The sequence below is a fragment of the Elephantulus edwardii genome, unplaced genomic scaffold (assembly GCF_000299155.1).
Source record: "Elephantulus edwardii isolate Elephantulus edwardi_28Jun2011 unplaced genomic scaffold, EleEdw1.0 scaffold00009, whole genome shotgun sequence".
NCBI classification, from domain to species: domain Eukaryota; kingdom Metazoa; phylum Chordata; class Mammalia; order Macroscelidea; family Macroscelididae; genus Elephantulus; species Elephantulus edwardii.
In genome coordinates this window covers 4,614,441-4,636,124 of record NW_006399759.1, presented here as the reverse complement: position 1 = coordinate 4,636,124, position 21,684 = coordinate 4,614,441, and the positions used below count along the sequence as shown (strand labels likewise).

At 37.9% G+C, this 21,684-nt stretch overlaps 1 protein-coding gene across 2 annotated transcripts in view; it reads left to right on the top strand.

Moving 5' to 3' along the window:
- Positions 1-21,684, top strand: part of BRE (brain and reproductive organ-expressed (TNFRSF1A modulator)) — a 724,026-nt gene that overhangs the window by 275,205 nt on the left and 427,137 nt on the right. For both annotated transcript variants that reach the window (XM_006880575.1, XM_006880574.1), the window contains exon 6: positions 20,506-20,580. In XM_006880575.1, the coding sequence (XP_006880637.1) occupies positions 20,506-20,580 (75 nt within the window). The remainder of the gene's footprint in view (positions 1-20,505; positions 20,581-21,684) is intronic.

The following is a 21,684-nucleotide window of genomic DNA, read 5'->3' as shown; positions in this document are numbered from 1 at the left end:
ATAATCTTCAGTAAAAGCTTGCTTGCATGTGAAATCAGTGAGATTGTTCTGTAGTTTCCACATTCTGTTGGGTCACCTTTCTTTGAGATAGGAACAAATATCGATCTCTTCCAGTCAGTTGGCCAAGTGGTTGTTCTCCAGTTTTCTTGGCACAACTTGGTGAGCACATCCATGGCAGCATCTGTTAACTGAAATATGTCAATTGGTATTCCATCTATTCTTGGAGCCTTATTTTTTGCCATTTCCTTCAAAGCAGGCTGAACTTCTTTCATCACCATAGGCTCTTGCTCATATGTTGTTTCATGAAATTCTTCTGTGTCTTCCAATTCCTTTCGAAACCCCATGCACATTTTACTAGTTATCCTTCTATTTTTACAATCATGATCTTAGGCAGTATTTGTCCTTATGAGACTGAGTTAGTTCATGCAATGTAATGCTCTCCAATCTCTCCCAAGTTACATGGTATTTTTGAAATTATTACTCCCAAATTATTACTGGGTTTTATGTAATATTTTATTGTATGAATGTACCACAGTTTCTTAATCCATTGGGTTGTGGTTGGACATTTAGGATGTTTCCATGTTTTTGCAATGGTGAATAATGCTGCTATGCACAAATCTCTGTCTTAATTAGACTTTTCTTGGGGTGTATTCCTATTAGTGAAATAGCTGGGTCATATACAGCCCCTATGTTCAGATCTTTTGAGGACATGCCAAACTGCCTTCCAGTGGCTATACCATTTTACAGTTCTACCAACAGTGTATGAGAATTCCCATCTCTCCACATCCTTACCAACATTTATTTATTGCTTACTGTTTTGCTAGCCTTTACCACTGCTACAAGGGTGAGATTATATACCTTTGTGGTTTTGATTTTTATCACGCTTATTGCCGTTGAATTTGAACATTTTTTCATGTATCTTTTGGCCATCTGAATGTCTTCCTCTGTGAAAAGTCTTTCTGTGTCTTTTGCCCATTTTGTAATTGGGTTATTAGTCTTTTTCTTGTGGAGGCCTGGTAATATTCTATAAACTTTAGTTTTCTGTGTACATTATCATATTATCTGTATAGTGACAGTTTAACTTCCTCTTTACTGATCTGGATGCCTTTTATTTCTTCTCTTGTCATATTGTCCTACCAAGTACTTCCAAAACAGTAGTGAATCGAAGTGATGACAATGGACATCCATGTCTGGTGCCTGTTCACGAAAAAAAAAAAACAAACCACCAGCTTTTAGTCTTTTGCCATTGAGAATGATGTTGGCTCTTGGTTTTACATATATACTTTTTACTATGTTGAGGAATTCCCCTCTATTTCAGTTCTGTTGACTATATTAATTAGGAATGGTTTTGTATTTTGTCAAATACCTTTTCTGCATCAACTGCTAGCATCATATGGTTATTGTTATTTGTTTTATGAATGTGATGAATTACATTGATTGTTCTTATGTTGAGCCATCCTTGCATACCTGTTATGAATCCCACTTGATCTTGATGAATTATATTTTTAATGTGCTGTTTTATTCTATTAGCCAGGATTATATTAAGGATTTTTGAGTCTGTATTCATGAGAGATAGTGATCTGTAGTTTTCTTTATTTTTAATATCTTTGCCTGGCTTTGGTATGCTTGTTTCATAGAATGTATCTGGGAGTGTTCTTTTCTTTTCATTTTTGGGAATAATTTAAATAGATTTGGTGATAGATATTCTCTGAATATTTGTTAGAATTCAGCTGTGAAGCCATCTGGTCAAGGTCTTTTTTTTGGGGTGGGAGTCTTTTATGACTTGCTCAATTTCTTTTATGATGGGTCTGTTCAAGTGTTCTGTATCTGTCTGCGCCAATCAGGGTAGGGCATGCTTCTCTAGAAATTTGTCCATTTACTATAGGTTTTCAAATTTATCAGAGTATAGCTTTTCATTATATTCTGATATTACACATTTTATTTCCTCTGATTCTATTGTAATGTCACCCATATCATTCTCTACTTTAGTTATTTGTGTCTTCTCCCCCTGCCCCCATTTTGTTAAGTTTGCCAATGGTTGTCAATTTTATTGACCCTTTCAAAAAACCAGCTCCTGGTTTTGTTAATGCTTTCAATTGTTTTTCTGTTTTCTCTTTAATTGATTTCAGCTCCTTGTTCTTATAATTTCCTTTCTTCTATAGGCTTTGGGTTTTGATTCTTGTTCTTTGTTGATTTGAGGGAGGTTTGATCATTGATTTTTCTTCTTTTTTCCTTTTTTTATGTGTGTGCCTATTGCTATAAACTGACCCCTGAGGACTGCCTTAGCTGTCTCACAGATGTTTTGGTATGTTGGATTTTCATTATTATTTGTTTCAAGAAACTTTTTTATTTCTTTCTTTAGTTCTCCTATCACCCAGTCATATTCTATCAGGGTGTTATTTAGTTTTCAGTGGATGGTTTTATAAGCTTTATTCTCCTATTGTAACTTTCTAGTTTTCTGGCATTGTGGTCCAAGAAGATACTTTGTTTTATTTTTCAGTGTCTTTTAATTTGTTGAAACTGGCTTTGTATCCTAATTTGTGGTCAATTCTGGAGAATGTACTCTGTGCAGTTAAGAAGAATATGAACTAAGTTTTAGTTGAATACAACATCCTGGATATATCCACAAAATCAATTTGGCTGGTTATATAGTTTAGATCTTCTGCATCTTTGTTAAGTTTATTTCGCGTTGACCTATCTTTTGATGAGAATGGTGTATTAAAGACTCCTACCACTCCCCTGTTGCTACCTATTTCATTTTTCACTTGTGTTAACCTTTAAGTATTTTGCAGGTCTATCATTTGGTGTATTGATGTTGACCAAGGTTATGTCTTCCCTCAACCCCTCTTTTTCTTGTTGTGTACTTTTAATCAGATCTGATTGGCACAGGGGCCAATTGCCCCTCCTTTTTCGGCCGAGCATCCGGTATATTCAAGCCACACCCCTTAAGGGTTGCAGTGCAGCTTCTTACCATTAGGCTACCAGAGCTCACTAGTTTATGTCTTCTTGATCGACTATACCTTTAATCATTATATAGTGCTCTTCCTTATCTTTTATGGTGGTTTTCGTCCTGAAGTCTGTTTTATCAGAGATTAGTATTACCTCACTTGCTCTCTTGTGGATGCCATTTGCTTGGTATATTTTTCCACCAGCCTTTAATTTGTTGGGTTTTTATTTTTTTCCTTTTCTCTTTTTCTCTTAATTGCTGCATTTAGTCTATACACATTTTAAATGTGATTATTGAAAATCCAGGTTTTATTGTTGCCATTTTCCTGTGTTTCTTATTCTGTTGTTTCTAGTTACTATGGTCCATCCACTTACTTTTTGTGTCTCTCTGTAAAGGACTTCCCTTAAAATTTCTTTTAAGTTTGGTCTTGTTTTCACAAATTTTTTAAGTTCCTTCTTTTTGGCCAAAGATTTAATTTCTCCTTCATATATGATGGACATTTTTACTGGGTACAGGATCCTCTGTTGGTCTGATACAGGCCGTGGTCTTTGCAAACACTTGCTATGCATCAGAGATCTGGACAATGACTAGGGAGGATAGAAGGAGAATTGATGCCTTTGAGCTGTGGTGCTGGAGAAGAGTATTGAATATACCATGAACTTATAAGAAAATGAACAGGTTCATTCTGGAGAGTATTAAACTGGGTTGTTCCTTCGAGGCAAGGATTCTGACTAAAGATTCATCGGACATACTTTAGACAATGTTGCAAGGAGACACCAGTCTTGAAGAGGGATGTCATGCTTGGGAGGGTGGAGGGACAGCACAGGAGAGGAAGACCCTCTATGAGGTGGATTGATTCAGTGACTGGGGTAATGGAGGTAAGTGTGTCGGAGATGGTGAGATTCGCGTAGGTTAGAGCAGGTTTAGGACTGTTGTACATAGGGTAGCTATGAGTTTCAGGTGACTCAACAACAACAACACATGTTGGAAAGGAGATACGCAGATACTGCACCTTGCAGGTGTTCACATCATCCTTTTGTTTAATGTTTTGCTTTTCATTTGTATTTTCTCTGCATGGTTCTTCTTATGGTAGAGCTTAGCCTTCAGATCTTCTTTGCCATCTTTGAATGTTCATGAGCCTCTCAACTTTATTTTTCTCTTTTTCTAATAGTAATCCAAATGATACCCATAGCACTTTCAGTGTAAATGAATATATTAATTTTGTGGCATGGTGACAGCAGTAAAGCCATCAGGCACCATCTCCTGGGTGCAAGAATATCCCTACTTTTGGGGCTCTGAGATGCATGACCTGACTGCATGCAGCCCATGTCTGGAAAGGGTCATCTCCCAAACATGGTGATTATTTTACACATATTCTTGATGCATAGTAAGTGCACAGTTAGTGTCAATTTAATAGCTGTTCCTTCACAAATCTGAAAATGCCGTTAACTATGAGGTACTGCATGTAGACCAGTAGAAGTTGATACCTCTAAAATGTAGATAGATTACAGAAAGAAATAGAGATAAATTAAGTCAAAATGAGAGATACTTTTTTTTCCTCCTTTATTTTTAAGGAAGGGGCTGTTGCTGATTTTCTTAGGAATAGTTTTGATGGGATGTATAGTATGGAAGATACGGATTCAGTGTATCAACAAGCAAGGAGGAGATGAGAAAGTAAAGACAATAGGTTTCCATGGTTTTGAGAGATAGAAGAAAAATCACATACTTGTTAGAAGAGACTCTGAGGTCTTGTAATTATTCCCAGCAGTGTGGTGACATTTATCAAACTATGTTTCAGGAATATTCCAGGTTCATGATATTTTGGTATCTTATGTAGCTGCCTGAATGGTGAAGAAATGCCGTTGCAATCCAAAGGCACATGGTTTGAATCTAGCAGCTACTCTGTGAGTGAAAGTGGACATGTGATTTATAGCCTCAAAAAATTTTATCCTCTCATGTGATTTATAAGTTTAGAAAATTGCTGACGGTTTAGCTATGAATTGATTTTAACTTGATGGCACATAAAACAATACTCAAGTCAAGTACTTATGGCAGGGAATGTCCAGTTATTATAGAGACTATTATTAATGGAAAATGCAGAGGTTCTAGGCATATGTAACCACTGAACTCTTTAAGTTGTGCCTAGCGTGAATTGTGATGTGTGCAAGTATAAAATACTTGCTGAAGTTTAAATAATTGGCTTAAAAAGAGATAATGTAAAATACAATAATATTATTGATCTCATAGAAATTATATATTTTGGAAATATTAACTGTGTGACTAGGATGTTTTAAAAACCTTTTAAATATCACTAATTGAAATATATGATCATATCTGTGCTTTAATTATCTTTCTTTTAGACAACACTGGTCAAGAATCGTAAGGGAGGGAGATGAGAGTGATAAGAGAAGTATCAAAATATTGTCTATGAACAGCTGACCTGAATCCTGCCCTGTTCTGTCCCATCCTCAGCATCTCTGACACATTAGGCCCTATTGCTGAAGTCATCATTTCCCTCCATCTCCATCTTAAGGGTCCTCTTATCTTTCTCTTGCCCTCCATCTTTCCAAGGCTGATGTCTTTTTCCAAGGAATAGCCTTACCTAGCTACATGTCCAAAGTATGAACGACGAAGCTTTAACATCTTTGCCTCTAAGGAGCACTCTGGCACCTTTCCAAGACAAAGCTATTTTTTTGTTCAGTACTCGTCTATAGCACTGCAGTTCAAAAGCATCAATTTTTCTGCCGTTCTCCTTTATTTCTTGCTCTGTGATGAGTAGCAGGTGATTGAGAAGACCATGGCTGGAAACAAGCACACCCTAGTCCTCAAACTGGCATCTTTGCTCCCCAGTACTATGGTGATGTCTTTTACAGAAGACTTGCCCAATACATTATGTCTCCTGATTTGGTGACTCTGTCTGATTCCTAAACTGCATCTGTGTGGCAGATATCAAATGGCCCAGCTAAATAACAGTATCATTATGCTGTGTTAGTTTAAAAGTTGGCTTTTCTAGTCATTATGTTAGACCTCCACTGGTCTTCAGCTACCTTAATTGCAGACACATGGTCTTGCAAACCATCAACAGCTGTGGGACTAATATAAGAGAGAGAGGGGGCTTTCCATACTATAGAACAAGACCCTTGTGATGGCGCTGGAGAGAGAAGAGACTGTGGCACTGCCATTAAGAGACTGTGGCAAGATGTAACTGGAGGTTCCCTGAGATAAAGGTCACAGTTAAAGGTTTTGCTTACTGGATGATTGAACTGGCCACAGTTAAAATTTTTGCTTGCTGGATGATTGAAGGAAAAGCTGACTTATAATCGTTCTGAGGCAAACGTTCCTGGATGATTAAGGAAACTAAAGGGAGGTTCCTTTAATTTGTGCTACTGAACTGAACCTAGAATGTCACTAATTAAGGAATTGTGTTTTGCTGTTAATCTGGCTTGGGACTGCTGCGCTAAACCTGAACATGCATTGGGTGATATCCTTTGCCTCTCCCACTCCCAAACCTGTTTCCCTAATAGACTCCACTCTTGGTAACACAACTGTGAGTCAAGTCTGTGAGCCAACAATGAATACCAGACCTGAATGATTTGTAGGAAAAGGTGCAGGGGTATGTGGGGTGGTGTTTCTGACCAAGCAGCTATCTATTTGCTGCTATAGGTATTTATTGATGAGGACAACTCCCCTTTATAAGGTGGGTAGAATTCAGACTCAGCTACCCACACAGTGCACTGGCTCCTTTTACACATAACAAAGTTAGACTTCAACCAAGTCTATTACTTACTAAAATGAAAAAGCAAGTACTCATTAAGGAGCAAAGCAGAATCAACTCAAGGTGTCCAGAATACATTCCAAAATAATCAGACATGTGAGCAAGTAGGACAATGTGGTTTATATTCAAGAGAAAAGGCAGTAATGGAGATAACCTCAAGAAGATCCAAGACTGGAATGAAAAAGTAAAAAATTTAAAAGCAGCTGTTAATAGTTGTATTCAAGAACATAAAGAATATAAAGAAAAATAGGCTAAGATGAATAAAATGATGGGAAAGGCCCAGTCGTGGTTAATTTTGTAAAACATAATGCATGTGAATGATTGTATGAAACATAATGTGAATGAAGAATAGTGTAAAAACCATGAATACCATCTTTATTTTTTTCTATACCATCTTTATAAACAAACAAATAGAAAAGAACATAAAGACAAATACGGTAATATGAATAAAATGGTAGGAAACTTCAGAAACTAATATCAAATGGAAATTTTAGAACTTAAAAGTTGTTGTTGTTGTTAAGTGCCATTGTGTCACAGGCGACTCATAGGGACCCTATGAAGAAGAGTCCTCAATGACGCCTGGGTGTCTTTCATCCTCTCTCCAGGTTCATAGGGTTTCTGGAGGCAAGCTATTAAGGAAGTGGATGCCACTCCTCCTTCCACAGAACTTAAAAGTAGAATATATTAATTTTAAAACTTCACCATGATTTGAGCTGATTTTTTTTTTAAAATCCATAAACTGGGAGATGAGATTGATGCAAATTACTCAATCTTAAGGATATGGTATTTTCAATCATATATGCATGCAGTAGCTGAATCATGAAGAGTGGCGAGGAAGAATTGATGCTTTTGAATGACAGTATTTGCATTTGTTTTTGTAGTTGTTATGTATTGTTGAGTTGGAACTAACTCGCAGCAGACCCTCCAGTAGGTTTTCAGAGACTATCAATCACACAGGAGGAGATTGCTCCTCTTTTTTCCGCAGAGAAGCTGGTTAATTCAAACTGCCTTTGAGTTGGTATTGAGGCTCCTTACCACCAAGCCACCAGAGCTCCCTATAGTAGCATTAGTAAAGAATATTGAATTAATACCAAGACTTTCCAGAAGGATGAATAAATCTGTCTTGGAAGCAGAATAGCCAGAATGGTCCTAAGAAGCAAAGGTAGCAAGAATTTTGTCCTACAGTCTTTGAACATGTTAATGGAAGTACCAGTCCCTACGAACGATCTTTATGCTTGGGTCAGTGAAAAAGAGAAATGTCATCAGCAGGGTGGGTTGGTAGAGTTCAAGCATAGCAATGATTGTGACAATGATTGTTTTACTCTTGTGTGTATATAGAGTTGACTGAGAATCAGAAACAACTTGATAGCACCTAGGAACACAGCAAGGGCAAAGAAAAGAGAGATTATTAGCAACAAACCAAACCGGACAGGCAGATTAAATTCAGAATAATATGGGACTCTATATGGAACAATACAAAAATATCTACAATACATGAATGTTGTTGTTGTTGTTGTTATGTGCTCTAGAGTTGTTTGTTACTCATAACAACCCTATCTATTTGTAACAACTCTGTGAACCCTGCCCTATCTTGAGCCAATTACACAGTCTCTGACACCCCTACCACTTTTACCCACATTACTGTGTCAGCTTATCTTCTACAGGACCTTCCTCTTTTGGACTCTCCCTCTATCCTTCCAAGCATGATGTCCTTCTCCAGTGACTAGTCCCTCCTTGTAACATGCCCAAAGTATGTGAGACAAAGCTTCACAACCCTTGCCTCCAAGGAACAACCTGGTTTTACTCTCTTCGGGACAAACTTGTTTGTTCTCTTGGCAGTCCTTGGTATGTTCAATACTACAACACCACAACCCAAAGGCCAATGACTTTTCTTCTGTCATCCTTAGTCATTGTCCAGCTCTCTGATACAAGGAGGTATAAATGAATTCTCTTTTTGTGTGGGCTTTCTGCAATAGGTAAGTGGGATATCCTATAAAAATTCTCATCAACATGATTTTGACTTTTCTCTTCGTATGTGGTAAATAGGTATTTGCCAAAGAACAGTTTCTAAACTTAACTATATTGGTTGTCAGAGTACATTTGAAGAATGATCCTTCCTATATTATTACCCAACTAAAGTTATAGCCACTTTTCAGTGTTTTTTAGCTTTTTGGTTATCTAAAATGTAAAAGCAGCCAATTTCAGATAAAAGCTTGTTTGCTGACAAGATAACTGTTTCTAAGAAACTCATTAAAAACCCCTCATTGCCACAGAGTCTCAGTCCACTGGGTGTTTGGAGGTTATACATTACATTGGAGAAGATTGCCCACCTTTTCCCCATAGAGCTGCTGATGGGTTTGAAGTGACAGAGAGGTGACACTTCTAGGTTAGCAGCACAATGGCCTAGGGACCACACCACCAGAAAAGAGATAAAATACCTCTGCTGGGACAACCTGAGTTTGGAATCCATTCTGCCCAAGATGTCTACCTGTTACTTCCAAAAGAAAAGAACTGTTTGTGACAACAGCTGCTATTGAAAAACTTAGAGCTAATAAGTTGCCAAAATCCAAAGCCTTGTTAGTCACTTGCCAATGTACTATAACTTGAAAGGAAGGATTCACATATTTATTGCTAATGCTGGGGAAATTGCCATTCAGGCAGTTGGCAGAAAGGCTGACATTTTAGCAGTCATAGGTCAGATAATTTCCTACATCTATCCAAGGGAAGATTCAACCAAGAATTGAAAAAAAAATCAAATTATTCTATTCAGTTGGCTGCATCTAAATGTCTCATTTTTCAGCTTTCAGAAAAGATTGCAATGGAAGCAGTCTTTGATGTTGCAACAGAGTGACCGTAAATGGCTTTGAATAGCTATTGGAACTCAAATGTAAAATCATAGGAAAAGTCCTCCTAAGAGGAAGAATTTAGAATTTAGTAAAGGTTTCTACTTGTGCTTTGTTCTTCATATGCTGACATTAACTTTCACACTAAGATAATAGTATTAATTACCATTTAGTGAGATTGGCACAGGATAGAGCAGGGTTTAGGGCTATTGTACATAGGGTCGCTATGAGTCGCAAGCAACTCGATGGCACATAACAACAACAACAGTTTATAATAAAAGATTAGCTCAAAGTCAAAAGGAAAATCATTGGTAGAACTGAAGTAGGATTCTTGGCCTTGTTTTTTCATGTTTTCAGTGCCACTGTTGTTCAGTGCTATCAAGTCAGCTTGGAAAGAAGAAAATAACTCCCCAAACCTGTGCCATTCTCTCAGTTGGTGCTACTCTTTTCTTTATTCCTGCAGTAGCAAAGCAGAGAAGAGAATACGTGATAGATTCAAACATTGGAGATCCTATGCGATTTATGTGATGTCTTCAGTGCACCAACTTCTTTCCACAGTTTTATGTATCTTTAACAAATTTGGTTCCATAAATTAGCCTGTAGTTGATAAACACAAATTTTTATTAGTCCTGAGAGGAACTTCTTTTATTATGAATTTAGAGTGTATACCAGCCTGTTTCAGATAAACACAAGTTTATGTTAGCATTAGGGTCAACATTTTCATAAGGGATAAAGCAGGATTTTTTGAGTTTTTTCTTTAAAGAATGTTGTTTAAAATAGCTACAGAATAAAAATATATCGCACAGACTAAAATAGGGCAAAAGAGATAAAATGCAGTATGTGGACTAAAATAAACTAACAGTTCAAATAAGACCAAGTGCTAAATATGTAATTATCTTTCCTACTACCTTATATGTACAAGAGTACTTTTATTATTATAAGCTTATATTTTAATCCTTTTGTTGTATTCCTCTCCCCAAACCATTAAGAATCATTAAATTGAACAAACTATGACAAAAATGACCCTGTCGTTCTAATCTTCATGTTGAAATTTTGTACTAGTGAATACAAATGAAGATTGGTAAAAGTTTTCTACTAAAATGAAGAAGAAATAAATTAACTTTTACTATCTTTGTGGAGCTCCCAGATTAAAATAAGCTTGGAAGGAGGAGTGGCATCCACTTCCTTAATAGCTTGCCTCTGGAAACTCTATGAGCCTGGAGAGAGGATGAAAGGCACCCAAGCGTTGAGGACTATCTATCCTTCATAGGGTTGCTATGAGTCGCCTGCGGCTCAACGGCACTTAACAACAATGACAACATCATTGTCCAAATTCCTTCCTCAGACTCATATAACCTCATCATGTTTTTTTAAAACACCTAGATCAATAGCTCAAAAAAATAACTTAGTGATGTTCCAAATATGTGTAGTAACCATTTCATTGTTCACTAATTTTAATTTATCCAGAAAGACTGTTGAACATCCAACAGGACTATAGAAATTACTCACTCATCAATGTGTCCAGACAGAAAATACAGCTTTTTTTTAAAGGGAAAAAAAAAGAAAGAAATTACTCACAATGTGGAGATAGCCAGGGAACTCCGGTGACCTAGTGACAAAAGCTGCACTGCAATTCTGAAGACACACACTTTAAGGCCACCAGCTGCTCTTAGGGAGAAGGCTGGGCAGTCTCCTCTCATGCAATTAATTAACTGTCTCTGAAAATCTACTGGACGGTTGCCTATGGGTCTGTTCTGACTTTACAGTACATAACAGCAACAAAAACAGCAACATGGAGATAGTGCCTTCTTGGTGACTTCTGGTAACACTAGTCATCTTTTCCTTGAAACTTCTCCAATAATACTGGCCATCCATTAATACTGACAAGCCAAGAAGAGCAGTGATGTCAGTTTGGAGACTAAGGTGCATCTAATTCAAGCCCTGTTCTATGCAGTTACTTTCTATACATCGGAACATTGGACATTGACTAAGGATGACAGTAGAAGAATGGATGCCTTTGAGCTATGGTGTTGGAGAAGAGTACTATATATCCCATGTACTGTGCAAAGAACAAAAAAAAGTATGTCTTAAAGGCGATTAATCAGAACTGGCTTTGACAAGCACTGTGGCAATGGGACAATTAAAACAGACTTTCAAGGGGGAAAAAAAGAGGAATGAACTGGGGGGCGGGTAGAGAAAATAGTGCAACAATGAATGAATGGAAACCCAAAATCTCTATAAATGTTCATTAAAATTAATAAAATTTAATTTAAAAAAAACGTATGTCTTGGAGAAGGTGCAGCCAGGGTGCTTCTTGGAGGTAAGGATGGTGAAACTGTCTCACATACTTTGAGCATGATGTTAGGAGAGACCTGTCCTTGGAAAAGAATATCATGCTTGGAAGGAAGGATAAAGGGTAGTGAAAGAGTGGATGTCCTTTGTGGTCTTAACTTTATTTTTCAAAGTGACTTCTCTAGCCATTGACCGACTTTGCCATGTGAATGGACAGGAATATGCAAATAGGACATGTTATCCCATCCACAGGGGTTTGGCTAGTCTCACTATTAATCTGAGCAGATCTGATGGGAGAATTAGAGAATCTCACCACCAGCAAAGAAGAAGCAAGAGAATGCAGAAAGCTTTGGGCCCAGAGATTCTTGTGCCAGCCAGATCAGGGCCTACAGGAGAAGCAGCCGTAGCAGCTGCAATGGAGAAGTAGAGAACTGATGTGAGATGGAGTGGATCTTGGGACTGTCGTGGCATCGAACCAGAGCTAAAACCTTTTTGCCCAAGATTGTTGAATGACTAGGGGTTGGGGAGAGTCATAATTAGCACGACTAAGTTTTGCTCTTCTTATTGATGTTATGTGCCATCATTGAGTTGCCTGTGACTCAGTGACCCCATGTGCAACAGCTATGAGCCCTGTCCTATCCATCTTACTGTCCCTGACACACCTCCCCGTGACCCCAGTCACTATGTCAGTGAATCTCTTCCGGGGTTTTCCTCTTCTGTGCTGTCCCTCCACCCTTGCAAGTATGATGTCCTTCTCCAGGGACTGGTGCCTCCTGGCCATGTGCCCATAGCATGTGAGACGGAGCTGCAAAATCCTTGCCTCCAATTAGGGGCCGGGTTTCACTCTCTCCAGGATAAATCTCTTTGTTCTTTGGCAGTTCATGTTCAATACTCTTCTCCAGCACCACGACTCAAGGGCATCAGTTATTCTTTTGTTAACATCATCCAGCTTTCCGATGCATAGCAAGTAATTGCAAAGACCACAGCCTGAATCAGATGCACCTTAGTCTCTATGCTGATAATGCTCTTTAGCATTTTGGAGAGGTCCCTGACAGCAGCTTTCCCTGGAGCAATTCAGCCATCTCAAAACATTACCATAACCTGACTCTTGAAAAGCTTCATCTGGCTACAGTGATGAAAATGAACTGCACGTGAACAAGTGCTGTCGCAGTTAAGAGGTGGTTGTCATAATCCGGGCTAGAGACAATGATGGCTCTGCATAGGATGGTGGTTATGGAGGTGATGTTAGGGTTCAGGATATATTTTGAAAGTAATCAACAGAATTCACTCACACTTTATATGTATAATGAGAGAGAAAGGCATCAAGGATAAATTTAAATTTTTTTACTGCAAACTGGAAAAAAATCAATGTCATTTACTGAAATGAATTAATACTGGAAATACAAATCAAAACCACAACGAGATACCATCTCACCCCAGTAGCAGTGGCAAAGTTTAACAGGAGAGCGAACAGTAAATGTTGGGGAGAATGTGGAGAGGTGGGAACTCTCATACATTGTTGATGGGATTGTAAAATGGTGCAGCCATTCAGGAAGACATAAAAAAACTGAATATAGAAATTTCTTATGACCCAGCTATTCCACTGCTAGAACTGAGACATAAACGGATATTTGTACACTAATGTTCATAGCAGTGTTATTCACAGTTGCAAGAACATGGAGACAGCCCAAATGTCCAAATACAATCAAATGGATGGAGATATTATGGTACCTTCACTTGATGGAATACTACCCCTCCCTCAGGAGAAACAATTTAAAAAATTACTACATAATTTGGGAGAGACTATACAGCATTATGCTGAGTGAACTAACTCAGCCTCATAAAGACAAATACTGCATAAGACCATTATTGTAAAAATAGAAGGATAATTAGTTAAACGTGTATGGGATCCAAGAGGGGATAGATGAGAGCAGAGAGGTGAGGTTGGGCAAGGGGGAAATCATATCGTCATACAATTTGGTGAATGGAGGGAGAAGGGGTAAAGGAAATGGGAAGGATCTGAAAAGATGGGGTAATGGTGGGCATAATTCAATGGGGATTAAGTTTATAAAATACAGTGTATAGGAATGATTTTATGAAACTGTGAATTAAAGATAGTGTGAAACCCATGTATACAAATTTTATATGTAAACCAATATAAAATAAAAATATAACATAAAAACAAACAACAACAACATACTTTTGGTAATAGTAGTTGGAGAAATAAAACTTGACCTAGGAAAATTATGAGATAGCAACTTAAATTTAGGAGTCATCTGCATATAAATTGTATTTGAAGTCATGGACTTGGATAAGATCATCTGGGAAGCATAGATAAAGAAAGTAGTAGTTAAACCTTGGTGTTCTCCAATATTCAGAGGTTGGGATGAACAGAGAGAAGACTAATGGAACAGAGAAGAACCCAGAGAAAGCGCGACCCTGGAGATCAAATGAAGAATGTTACATGAAAGAGGAGTGATCGGCTATGTCAGAGTGTTCCTGTTAAGATGAGATTGAGAACGTGATCATTGAATTTGGCAATAGCGAGGTCACTGGTGACTTTGATGAGCAATTTTGGTAACGTGGTGGTGAAGAAAGACAGGCTGTAGAAGTTTAGGAGAAAATAATAGAAGAGGAAAAGTAGAGCTCAAATACATGCTAATTCTTTCAATGACAATATTATTTAGAATATTTGGAAATAGGAAAGGGCAAAGAGAAGAGACTAGAGCATTAGGGAAGAGACTGCTACAATAGGGAGAACACTCTGGAGATTAATTATTTTGTTTTTTAATTAAAAATTTATTTTTTTTTTTTCTGTGTGTACCATCAAATTGGATCTGACTGGTACAGGAGAAGACTGCCACTCCTTCTCCAGCAGAGCAGCTGGTGGATTTGAACTGAGATTAATTATTTTGTAAAGTGGAACAGAGAAACCAGCCAGAAGCTGAAAGATGATACTGAAGGGGTTTGTTTGTTTGTTTGTTTGTTTTTGAATAATGTTTATGTGCTAATGGGAATGAACAAGAGACAGTTAATGAGTAAGGAGAGAGTGGGACAGTTGTTGGGCAAATGTGTTCTGTGACGGTGAGTGTTCTTTCTTCTGTAGCAAGTGTCTACAGCACTAAGAGAAGACTTCTGTTCTCCCTATGCCTTCATACTCTTACTAGGCTAGGTGTCCCTCTTACAGGTTTTATTGTATGATTCCCCTATACATACCCTTTCATAGTATGCCTCTTTATGCTTAAAAGCAGACTCGGTTTTTAGGTCTGGATGTTTTTTGGTTCACTGGATCTTGCTTATCACGGTATGTTAGTTCTAGAGTCTTCCAAAACTTCAGCACAACATCATCTTGTACTATGATAGGTACTAACTATATTAGAGTTTCTCCACAAACCTTTTCCTTCCTTCTTTTATTTCCATTGCTTCCCTCTCCCCTGTGTTTGTGGAGCCTCAGGTAATCCTGACTCTTCAGTGGTTAGCTTGTGAGCAATGTGCACAAATAAATTGGTGTTCCATCGAGAGTCCTTATGGTGGACTCTGGTTTAACAGAATGAAACGTGCACTCAGCAGCAGCTCACAGCAACAATCCTCAGTTCGCTTGCTGAGCTGGAAACTTCAAGTCCTGTTTTTCAGGGTTGACGTTCCCATGCACACTAGTTTCTGGGACCTGCCTCAGCTTTGATCCTGTCCATTTAATTCCCTTATTTTTCTGCCTTTTCTGTTCAGGGTTGAGCTTATGATGATTAAGAAGTTCTCTGTTCTTAGTCAGAGATTTATGCAAGTTAAGAGATGTTGTAAAAAAGAGATCAAACAACAGAAACCCAGTTAGTTATCATTGTTATCTTCTAAGCTCAAGGTTTATATTTCTGTCTGCATTCTAGGCATTAAGCCAGGGTTTCAAAATTAAGGCCAGGGCCTTGAAGTCAATTGCTGGAATGTTTGTAGAAAGAAAATGTTACTGTTGTAGAATTATCTGTAAGAGGTATGCATGTATGCTTAGGTGTGTTTCTCCATCTACCAATAAAAATATTTTAAAATGCATGCTGTGTATGCAGTGCAGTTCTGTGATATATAGTGTCAATATGAATTGTTGTTGTTATGTGCCATAGAGTTGCCTATGACTCATAGCGACCCTATGTACAACAGCCCTAAACCCTGCTCTATCCCTTACCAATCTTATTGTCTCTGACACACCTACCTCCATTACCCCAGTCATGGAATCAATCCATCTCATCCAGGGTCTTCCTCTCCTGCACTGTCCCTCCACCCTCCCGAGCATGATGTCTCTCTCCAAGGACTGATCACACCTTGCAACATGTCCAATGTATGTCAGACAAAGCTTCAGAATCCTTGCCTCCAAGGAGCAGCCTGGCTTCACCCTCTCCAGGATGAATTTGTTTGTTCTCATAGCAGTCCATGGTATATTTAGTATTCTTCCGCAGCACCACAGCTCAAAGGCATCAACTCTCCTTCTATCCTCCCTAGTCATTGTCTAGCTTTCTGATGCATAGCAAGTAATTACAAAGACCATGTCCTGTATCAGGCACACTTTAATCTCCAGACTGACATCGTTGCTCTTCAGTACTTTGGAGAGGTCTCTGACAGCAGACTTTCCCAGTGTAATTCATCTTTTAATTTCCTGGCTGCTCGTACCAAGAGTGTTGATTGTGAGTTAAGACCAACTCTTTGGCTTTTAACAACACACTTAAACAAGTGTTTCAACGAGTATGTGTTGTTTTGTTTTATGGAGAGGGAAGGAAATGGAGACATTGGGAATTTTTAAGCAGTCACAATATTAAGGGATAGAGATCTGCCCTTTTGAGTCATTACTAGTTCATTTACATCATCTATGGAATTCTTTGTCCAAACAAATTGTGATATTATTGTTGTTATGTACCATTGAGTTGGAACTGACTCAGAGCTGACCCTACAGCAGGTTTTCAGAGGCTGTCAATCATAGGAAAGATTACCTATCTTTTTCTCTGTGGAGCAACTGGTGGATTTCAACTGCATGCCTTTAGCCTGGTAGCACAGCCCTTTACCTACTAGACCATCAGGAGCCCCATAAAATAGTGGAGCACTGGTGGCCTAGTGGCAAGAAGCTGCGTTGCAATCCCGATGGCACAGGATCCAAATTCACCAGCTGCTTTGTGGGAGAAGGATGGATAATCTCCTCCTCTGTGATTAATTGCCTCTGAATACTCCTCTTCCAAATGCTCAGCTATGGGTTGGTTCTGACTCCGCTGTACACAACAGCAACAACATGGTAGATATTGACATTGGATTCTATAGCAAACAGAAAGTTATTCTCTCAACAGTTTAGAAAGCTTAGTCCAAATGCCTGATGCCAGCTCTAAGGGAAGGTCCTCTATCTTTGTTCTGTTTGAAGGTCCTCATTTCCTTCAGCATCTGCAGGCTTGGCTTTCCTTAGAGATCCCCAGGTGTCTTGGCTTCCCCTGATATCAAGCAGACTGGGTCTAAAAAGACACATTCCACTTTGCTGGTACTGAGACGCTTTTCTAGGCTCACTCTCCTTCCCTTTTATCTGTAGTGATAAAAGAGAAAAAGATGTTAGAGGTCACACCCTAGGGACATTACTGTGGTATCTACTGAGAGTTGTGTTGCATTCCACTCTTCATCTTCTTGTAGTTATTCGGTTTATCAGATCTTAGGAGGTCATTGCATAGTTTCCACAGTGTATCATTATATACATGCATTTTGAATGGATATGTCAAAACATGTCACTTCCTCTAGACTATGACAAAAATTTTTAAAAAAATATTTAGAAGAGAACCTTTAAGAAAAATGAGATAAATTTTCTTTTTTAAGAATTCAGGGTTCTATATACAACTTAATTAAGGGCTTTAAATTGTCAAACTTTAATAGGTTTTTTTTTTTTTTCTGTCGATACTAGTTTACAGTGGAAATTACTAAAAATTACTGTTGGTCCTAGGTAGAGAGTGTGAAGCCAGGCTGTTTCTTGGAAATAAGGATTCTCAGGCTTCGTTTGACATACTTTGGGCACATTGCAAGGAGGGACCGGTCCTTGGTGTTTGAGAGGGTAGAGGGATGGAGAGAGAGAGGGAGACCTTTGATGAGATGGATTGATTCAGTGACTGGGGTAATGAGGGTAGACAGTAAAGTTGGCAAAGGATAGAGCAGGTTTCAGGCCTAATGTACATGGGGTCATTATGAGTTGCAGCTGAATTAAGGGCACATAACAACAACAGGAGCCATTGAGTGCACTGCAACTTACAGAGAGAATCGAAGAACAACAGATCTGAACTTTGCCCTATCGACATCAGCCTCATAATCTCTGATATGCTTGAGCCCACTGTTATAGCCACAATCTTGCTTGTTGAGGTTCTCTCTCTCCTCTCTCCTTTCCCCTCTCCTCTTCCCCCTCCCCTTTCCTTTTCCCAACATGATATATTTTTCATAGGACTGCCCCCCATCAATATGTCTGAAGTATGTAAGATGAAGTTACATCAGCCTTGTATCTAAGGTGCACCCTGGTTGCACTTTCTCCAAGACAGATTTGTTCTATTGTCAATTCTTGGCATTCAGTACTGTCCTTCAGCACTACAACTCAAGGACATGATTCTTCGGTCATCTTCCTTCCCTGTCCAACTTTCAGATGCACAGAAAATAATTAAAGACCACAGCTTATATCTTGTGCACCTAGTCTTTAAATTGACATCTTTGCTCCTTAGCACTTTAAAAAGATCTTTGACATGAAATTTTCCCAGTGCAACACATCTTTTGATTTTTTGACTGCTGTTTTCATGGGTGTTGATTGTGAACTCAAGTAAAATTAAATCTTTGACAACTTTAATCTTTTCCCCATCTATCATGATGTTAATTGTAGGTCCAATGGTGAGAATTTTTGTTCTCTTGCTGTTGAGATTAAATCTATATTGAAGATCATAGTCTTTGATCTTAAGCAGAAAGCTTTTCATATATTATTCATTTTCTGCAAGCAAAATTGTAACATCTGCATAGCACAAGTTGTTGACAAATGTTCCTGCAATCCTTATACCACATTCTTCTTTCTTTAGTCTACCTCTCCAATGATTTGCTCAGTATATCGACTGAATGGGCATAGAGAAAGGATAGAAACACTGATGCACACCATTCCTGATTTGAAACCATGCAGTGTTTCTTTGTTTTGTTTTGACAGTTGCTTTCTTGTCTATGTATAAGTTTCCATTGGCACAATTAACGTGACATATAGAATTCCCATTCTTTTCAACATTAGTCATAATTTATTATGATGTATGCAGTCAAACACCTTTATATGGTCAGTAAAATACAAGTGAATATCCTACTGGTATTCTCTTCTTTCAGCCCAAATCCCTCTAATATGAGCAATGATATCCCTAGTTCCATGGCCTTTCTGGACCCAGCTTGAATGTCTGGCAATGTACTGTTCCAGCTGTTCAGCAAGATTTTACTTTTTGAGATATTCATTATATTATTTGATAATTTTTGTATCCTGTTGGATCACCTTTCTTTGGAAGCGTGGATCTCTTCCAGTCAGTTGTCCAGCTAGCTATTTTTGAGATTTCTTGGCGTGGATAAGTGAGCATGTTCATGGCCGCATCCATTTGTTGAAACATGTCAAGTGATATTCCATCAATTCCTGGGGCCTTAATTTTTGCCAGTGCTTACAGTGCAGCTTGGACTTCTTCCTCTATTACTTTTGGTTCTTGATTATATGCTACCTCCTGAATGGTTCAGTATTTGCCAGTTCTTTTGGTATAATTCCTACTTCCATCTTCTTTTGATGCTTTCTGTATTATACAGGATTTTGCCCATAGAATCTTTCAGTATTGCAACTTGAGGCTCGAATTTGTTCTTTAGTTCTTTCAGTTTGAGAAATACTGACAATGTTTTTCCCTTTTTATTTTCTACCTCCAGCTCTTTGCACTTTTCATTATAATACTTTGCTCCGTCTTTTTGAGAGGCCCTTTGAAAACTTCTGTTCCTCATTCTTGCTTCACAATTCCCCCCCCCTCCTTTGTTTTGGCCTCTACATTCTAGTGCCATTTTCATAGTGTCTTTTGATCCCATTTTTTGTATTTTCTCCCTCCCATTTTAAAACTATTAGTTTGTATAATTATGCTAATAAAGTATTAAGAGATTAGAATCTCATTTGGAATATCTGCTGATGTACTGCTTTGTACTGGTAGAGTTTGACTTTTGTATGTGCCTCTAGCTGTACTATAAAGTATGGTGATAGATATTTCACTATTGTGAGTAATAAAAATTAGCAAAGTGGTCTCACTGCTTTAGCAAAAGGAGCAGGTCTATCTTTATTATTTGACTTTTTAGAATCATAATCATATATTCATATATTCTTTTCATGCTTTTAAGAAACAAAGAGGTAATACTACTGCTTTATAATTTCATGATACATTTAAAATGCAGATTTAGAAATTCTGATTGTGCTTTTTTAGTAACTAATAATTTAATAATTATTTTCTGATCCCCGCTTAATTTACTTCAACCTTTTTTGCTTGCATGGTATTTGGAAACCCAAATTAAAGATGCCTACATCTTGATCAGGTTGAACTTGTGGCCCGGGCTGTAGCTGTCACATTATATCTGGTTTTTATTTTAATCTTACTATATTTTTGTTTCTACAGACTGGTGAGTTTTCAGCTCGTTTTCTTCTGAAGTTACCAGTGGATTTCAGCAATATTCCCACATACCTTCTCAAGGTAAAATATATATGATAACCAATATGAGAGTATAAATTTACTTTAAAATTAATAATTTAATTCTGAATACCTGTTGGTCTAGTGTGCTAGTATATTGTCCAGATGGTCAATTCTATTTAAAGTATTTATGAATATCTGTGCAGTTATTTTGTTGCCCCAAAGTTAAAACAATAGTCTTAAATGTAATTTAGAAATTATCTTTCCTTATAAGGTAAATTTTTCATAAGCAATTTGAACCTTAGGAAAAAAACCCTTTTATTTGATAAGTTTACTGGAATAAAAGACTTGTAGTTAATGACTAATATGCAATCTACCTTTAAGAAGAATTTCATATTAACCATGAATTGTTAAAGGACATACTGGTTTTTTATATTATTTTGAAGCACTTGACGAATTGAACTGCCTAGAGAAAACTAGAATTTAGTTAGGCTAGCATGTTATTTTATTTCTTTTTTTTAAAAAAAAAGATGTCCTTGTAGACCTAGTGTATCCTGGCAAATAGCTACTTTGTGAAAGGATCAGATAAGAGATGGAATCAGTTACGTGACTTGGCAGTGGTCAGCGCCAGAAAAAGTTCTTAGAGCAAGTTCAGAACAAGGCGTTTTAAGACCAAGGCCTAAAAGAGGATTTTGGTTATAATTTAAAATTAATTTGTTCTGCCAGCCTGCTCTCAGAATCCTGTGAATTGTGTGAGTAGGCCAGCATTGCTGCTTGGATCCCCCATCAACACCTGTGGCACCAGCAGTCAAGAGATCAGGATATATATTTCATTGGGCAAGTTGGCTGTCAAGGATCTCTCCAAAGTTCTGAAAAGCAATGATGCCAGTTTAAAGACTAGGCTGTGCGTGTGCCTCTGAGAGCTAGACAATGAATAAGGATGAATTGATGTCTTTGAATTGTGGTCTTGAAGTAGAGGACTGAATATCTCATGAACTATAAAAAGAACAAATAGATTTGTCTATAGAAATAGAAAGAGCAGAATTCTCCTTAGAGGCAAGGATGGTGAAGCTTCATCTCACATACTTTAGGTATATTGTTAGGGGATGCTATTCCTTGGAAAGAGACATTGTGCTTGGGAAAGGTGGAGAATCAGCAAAAGAGAAG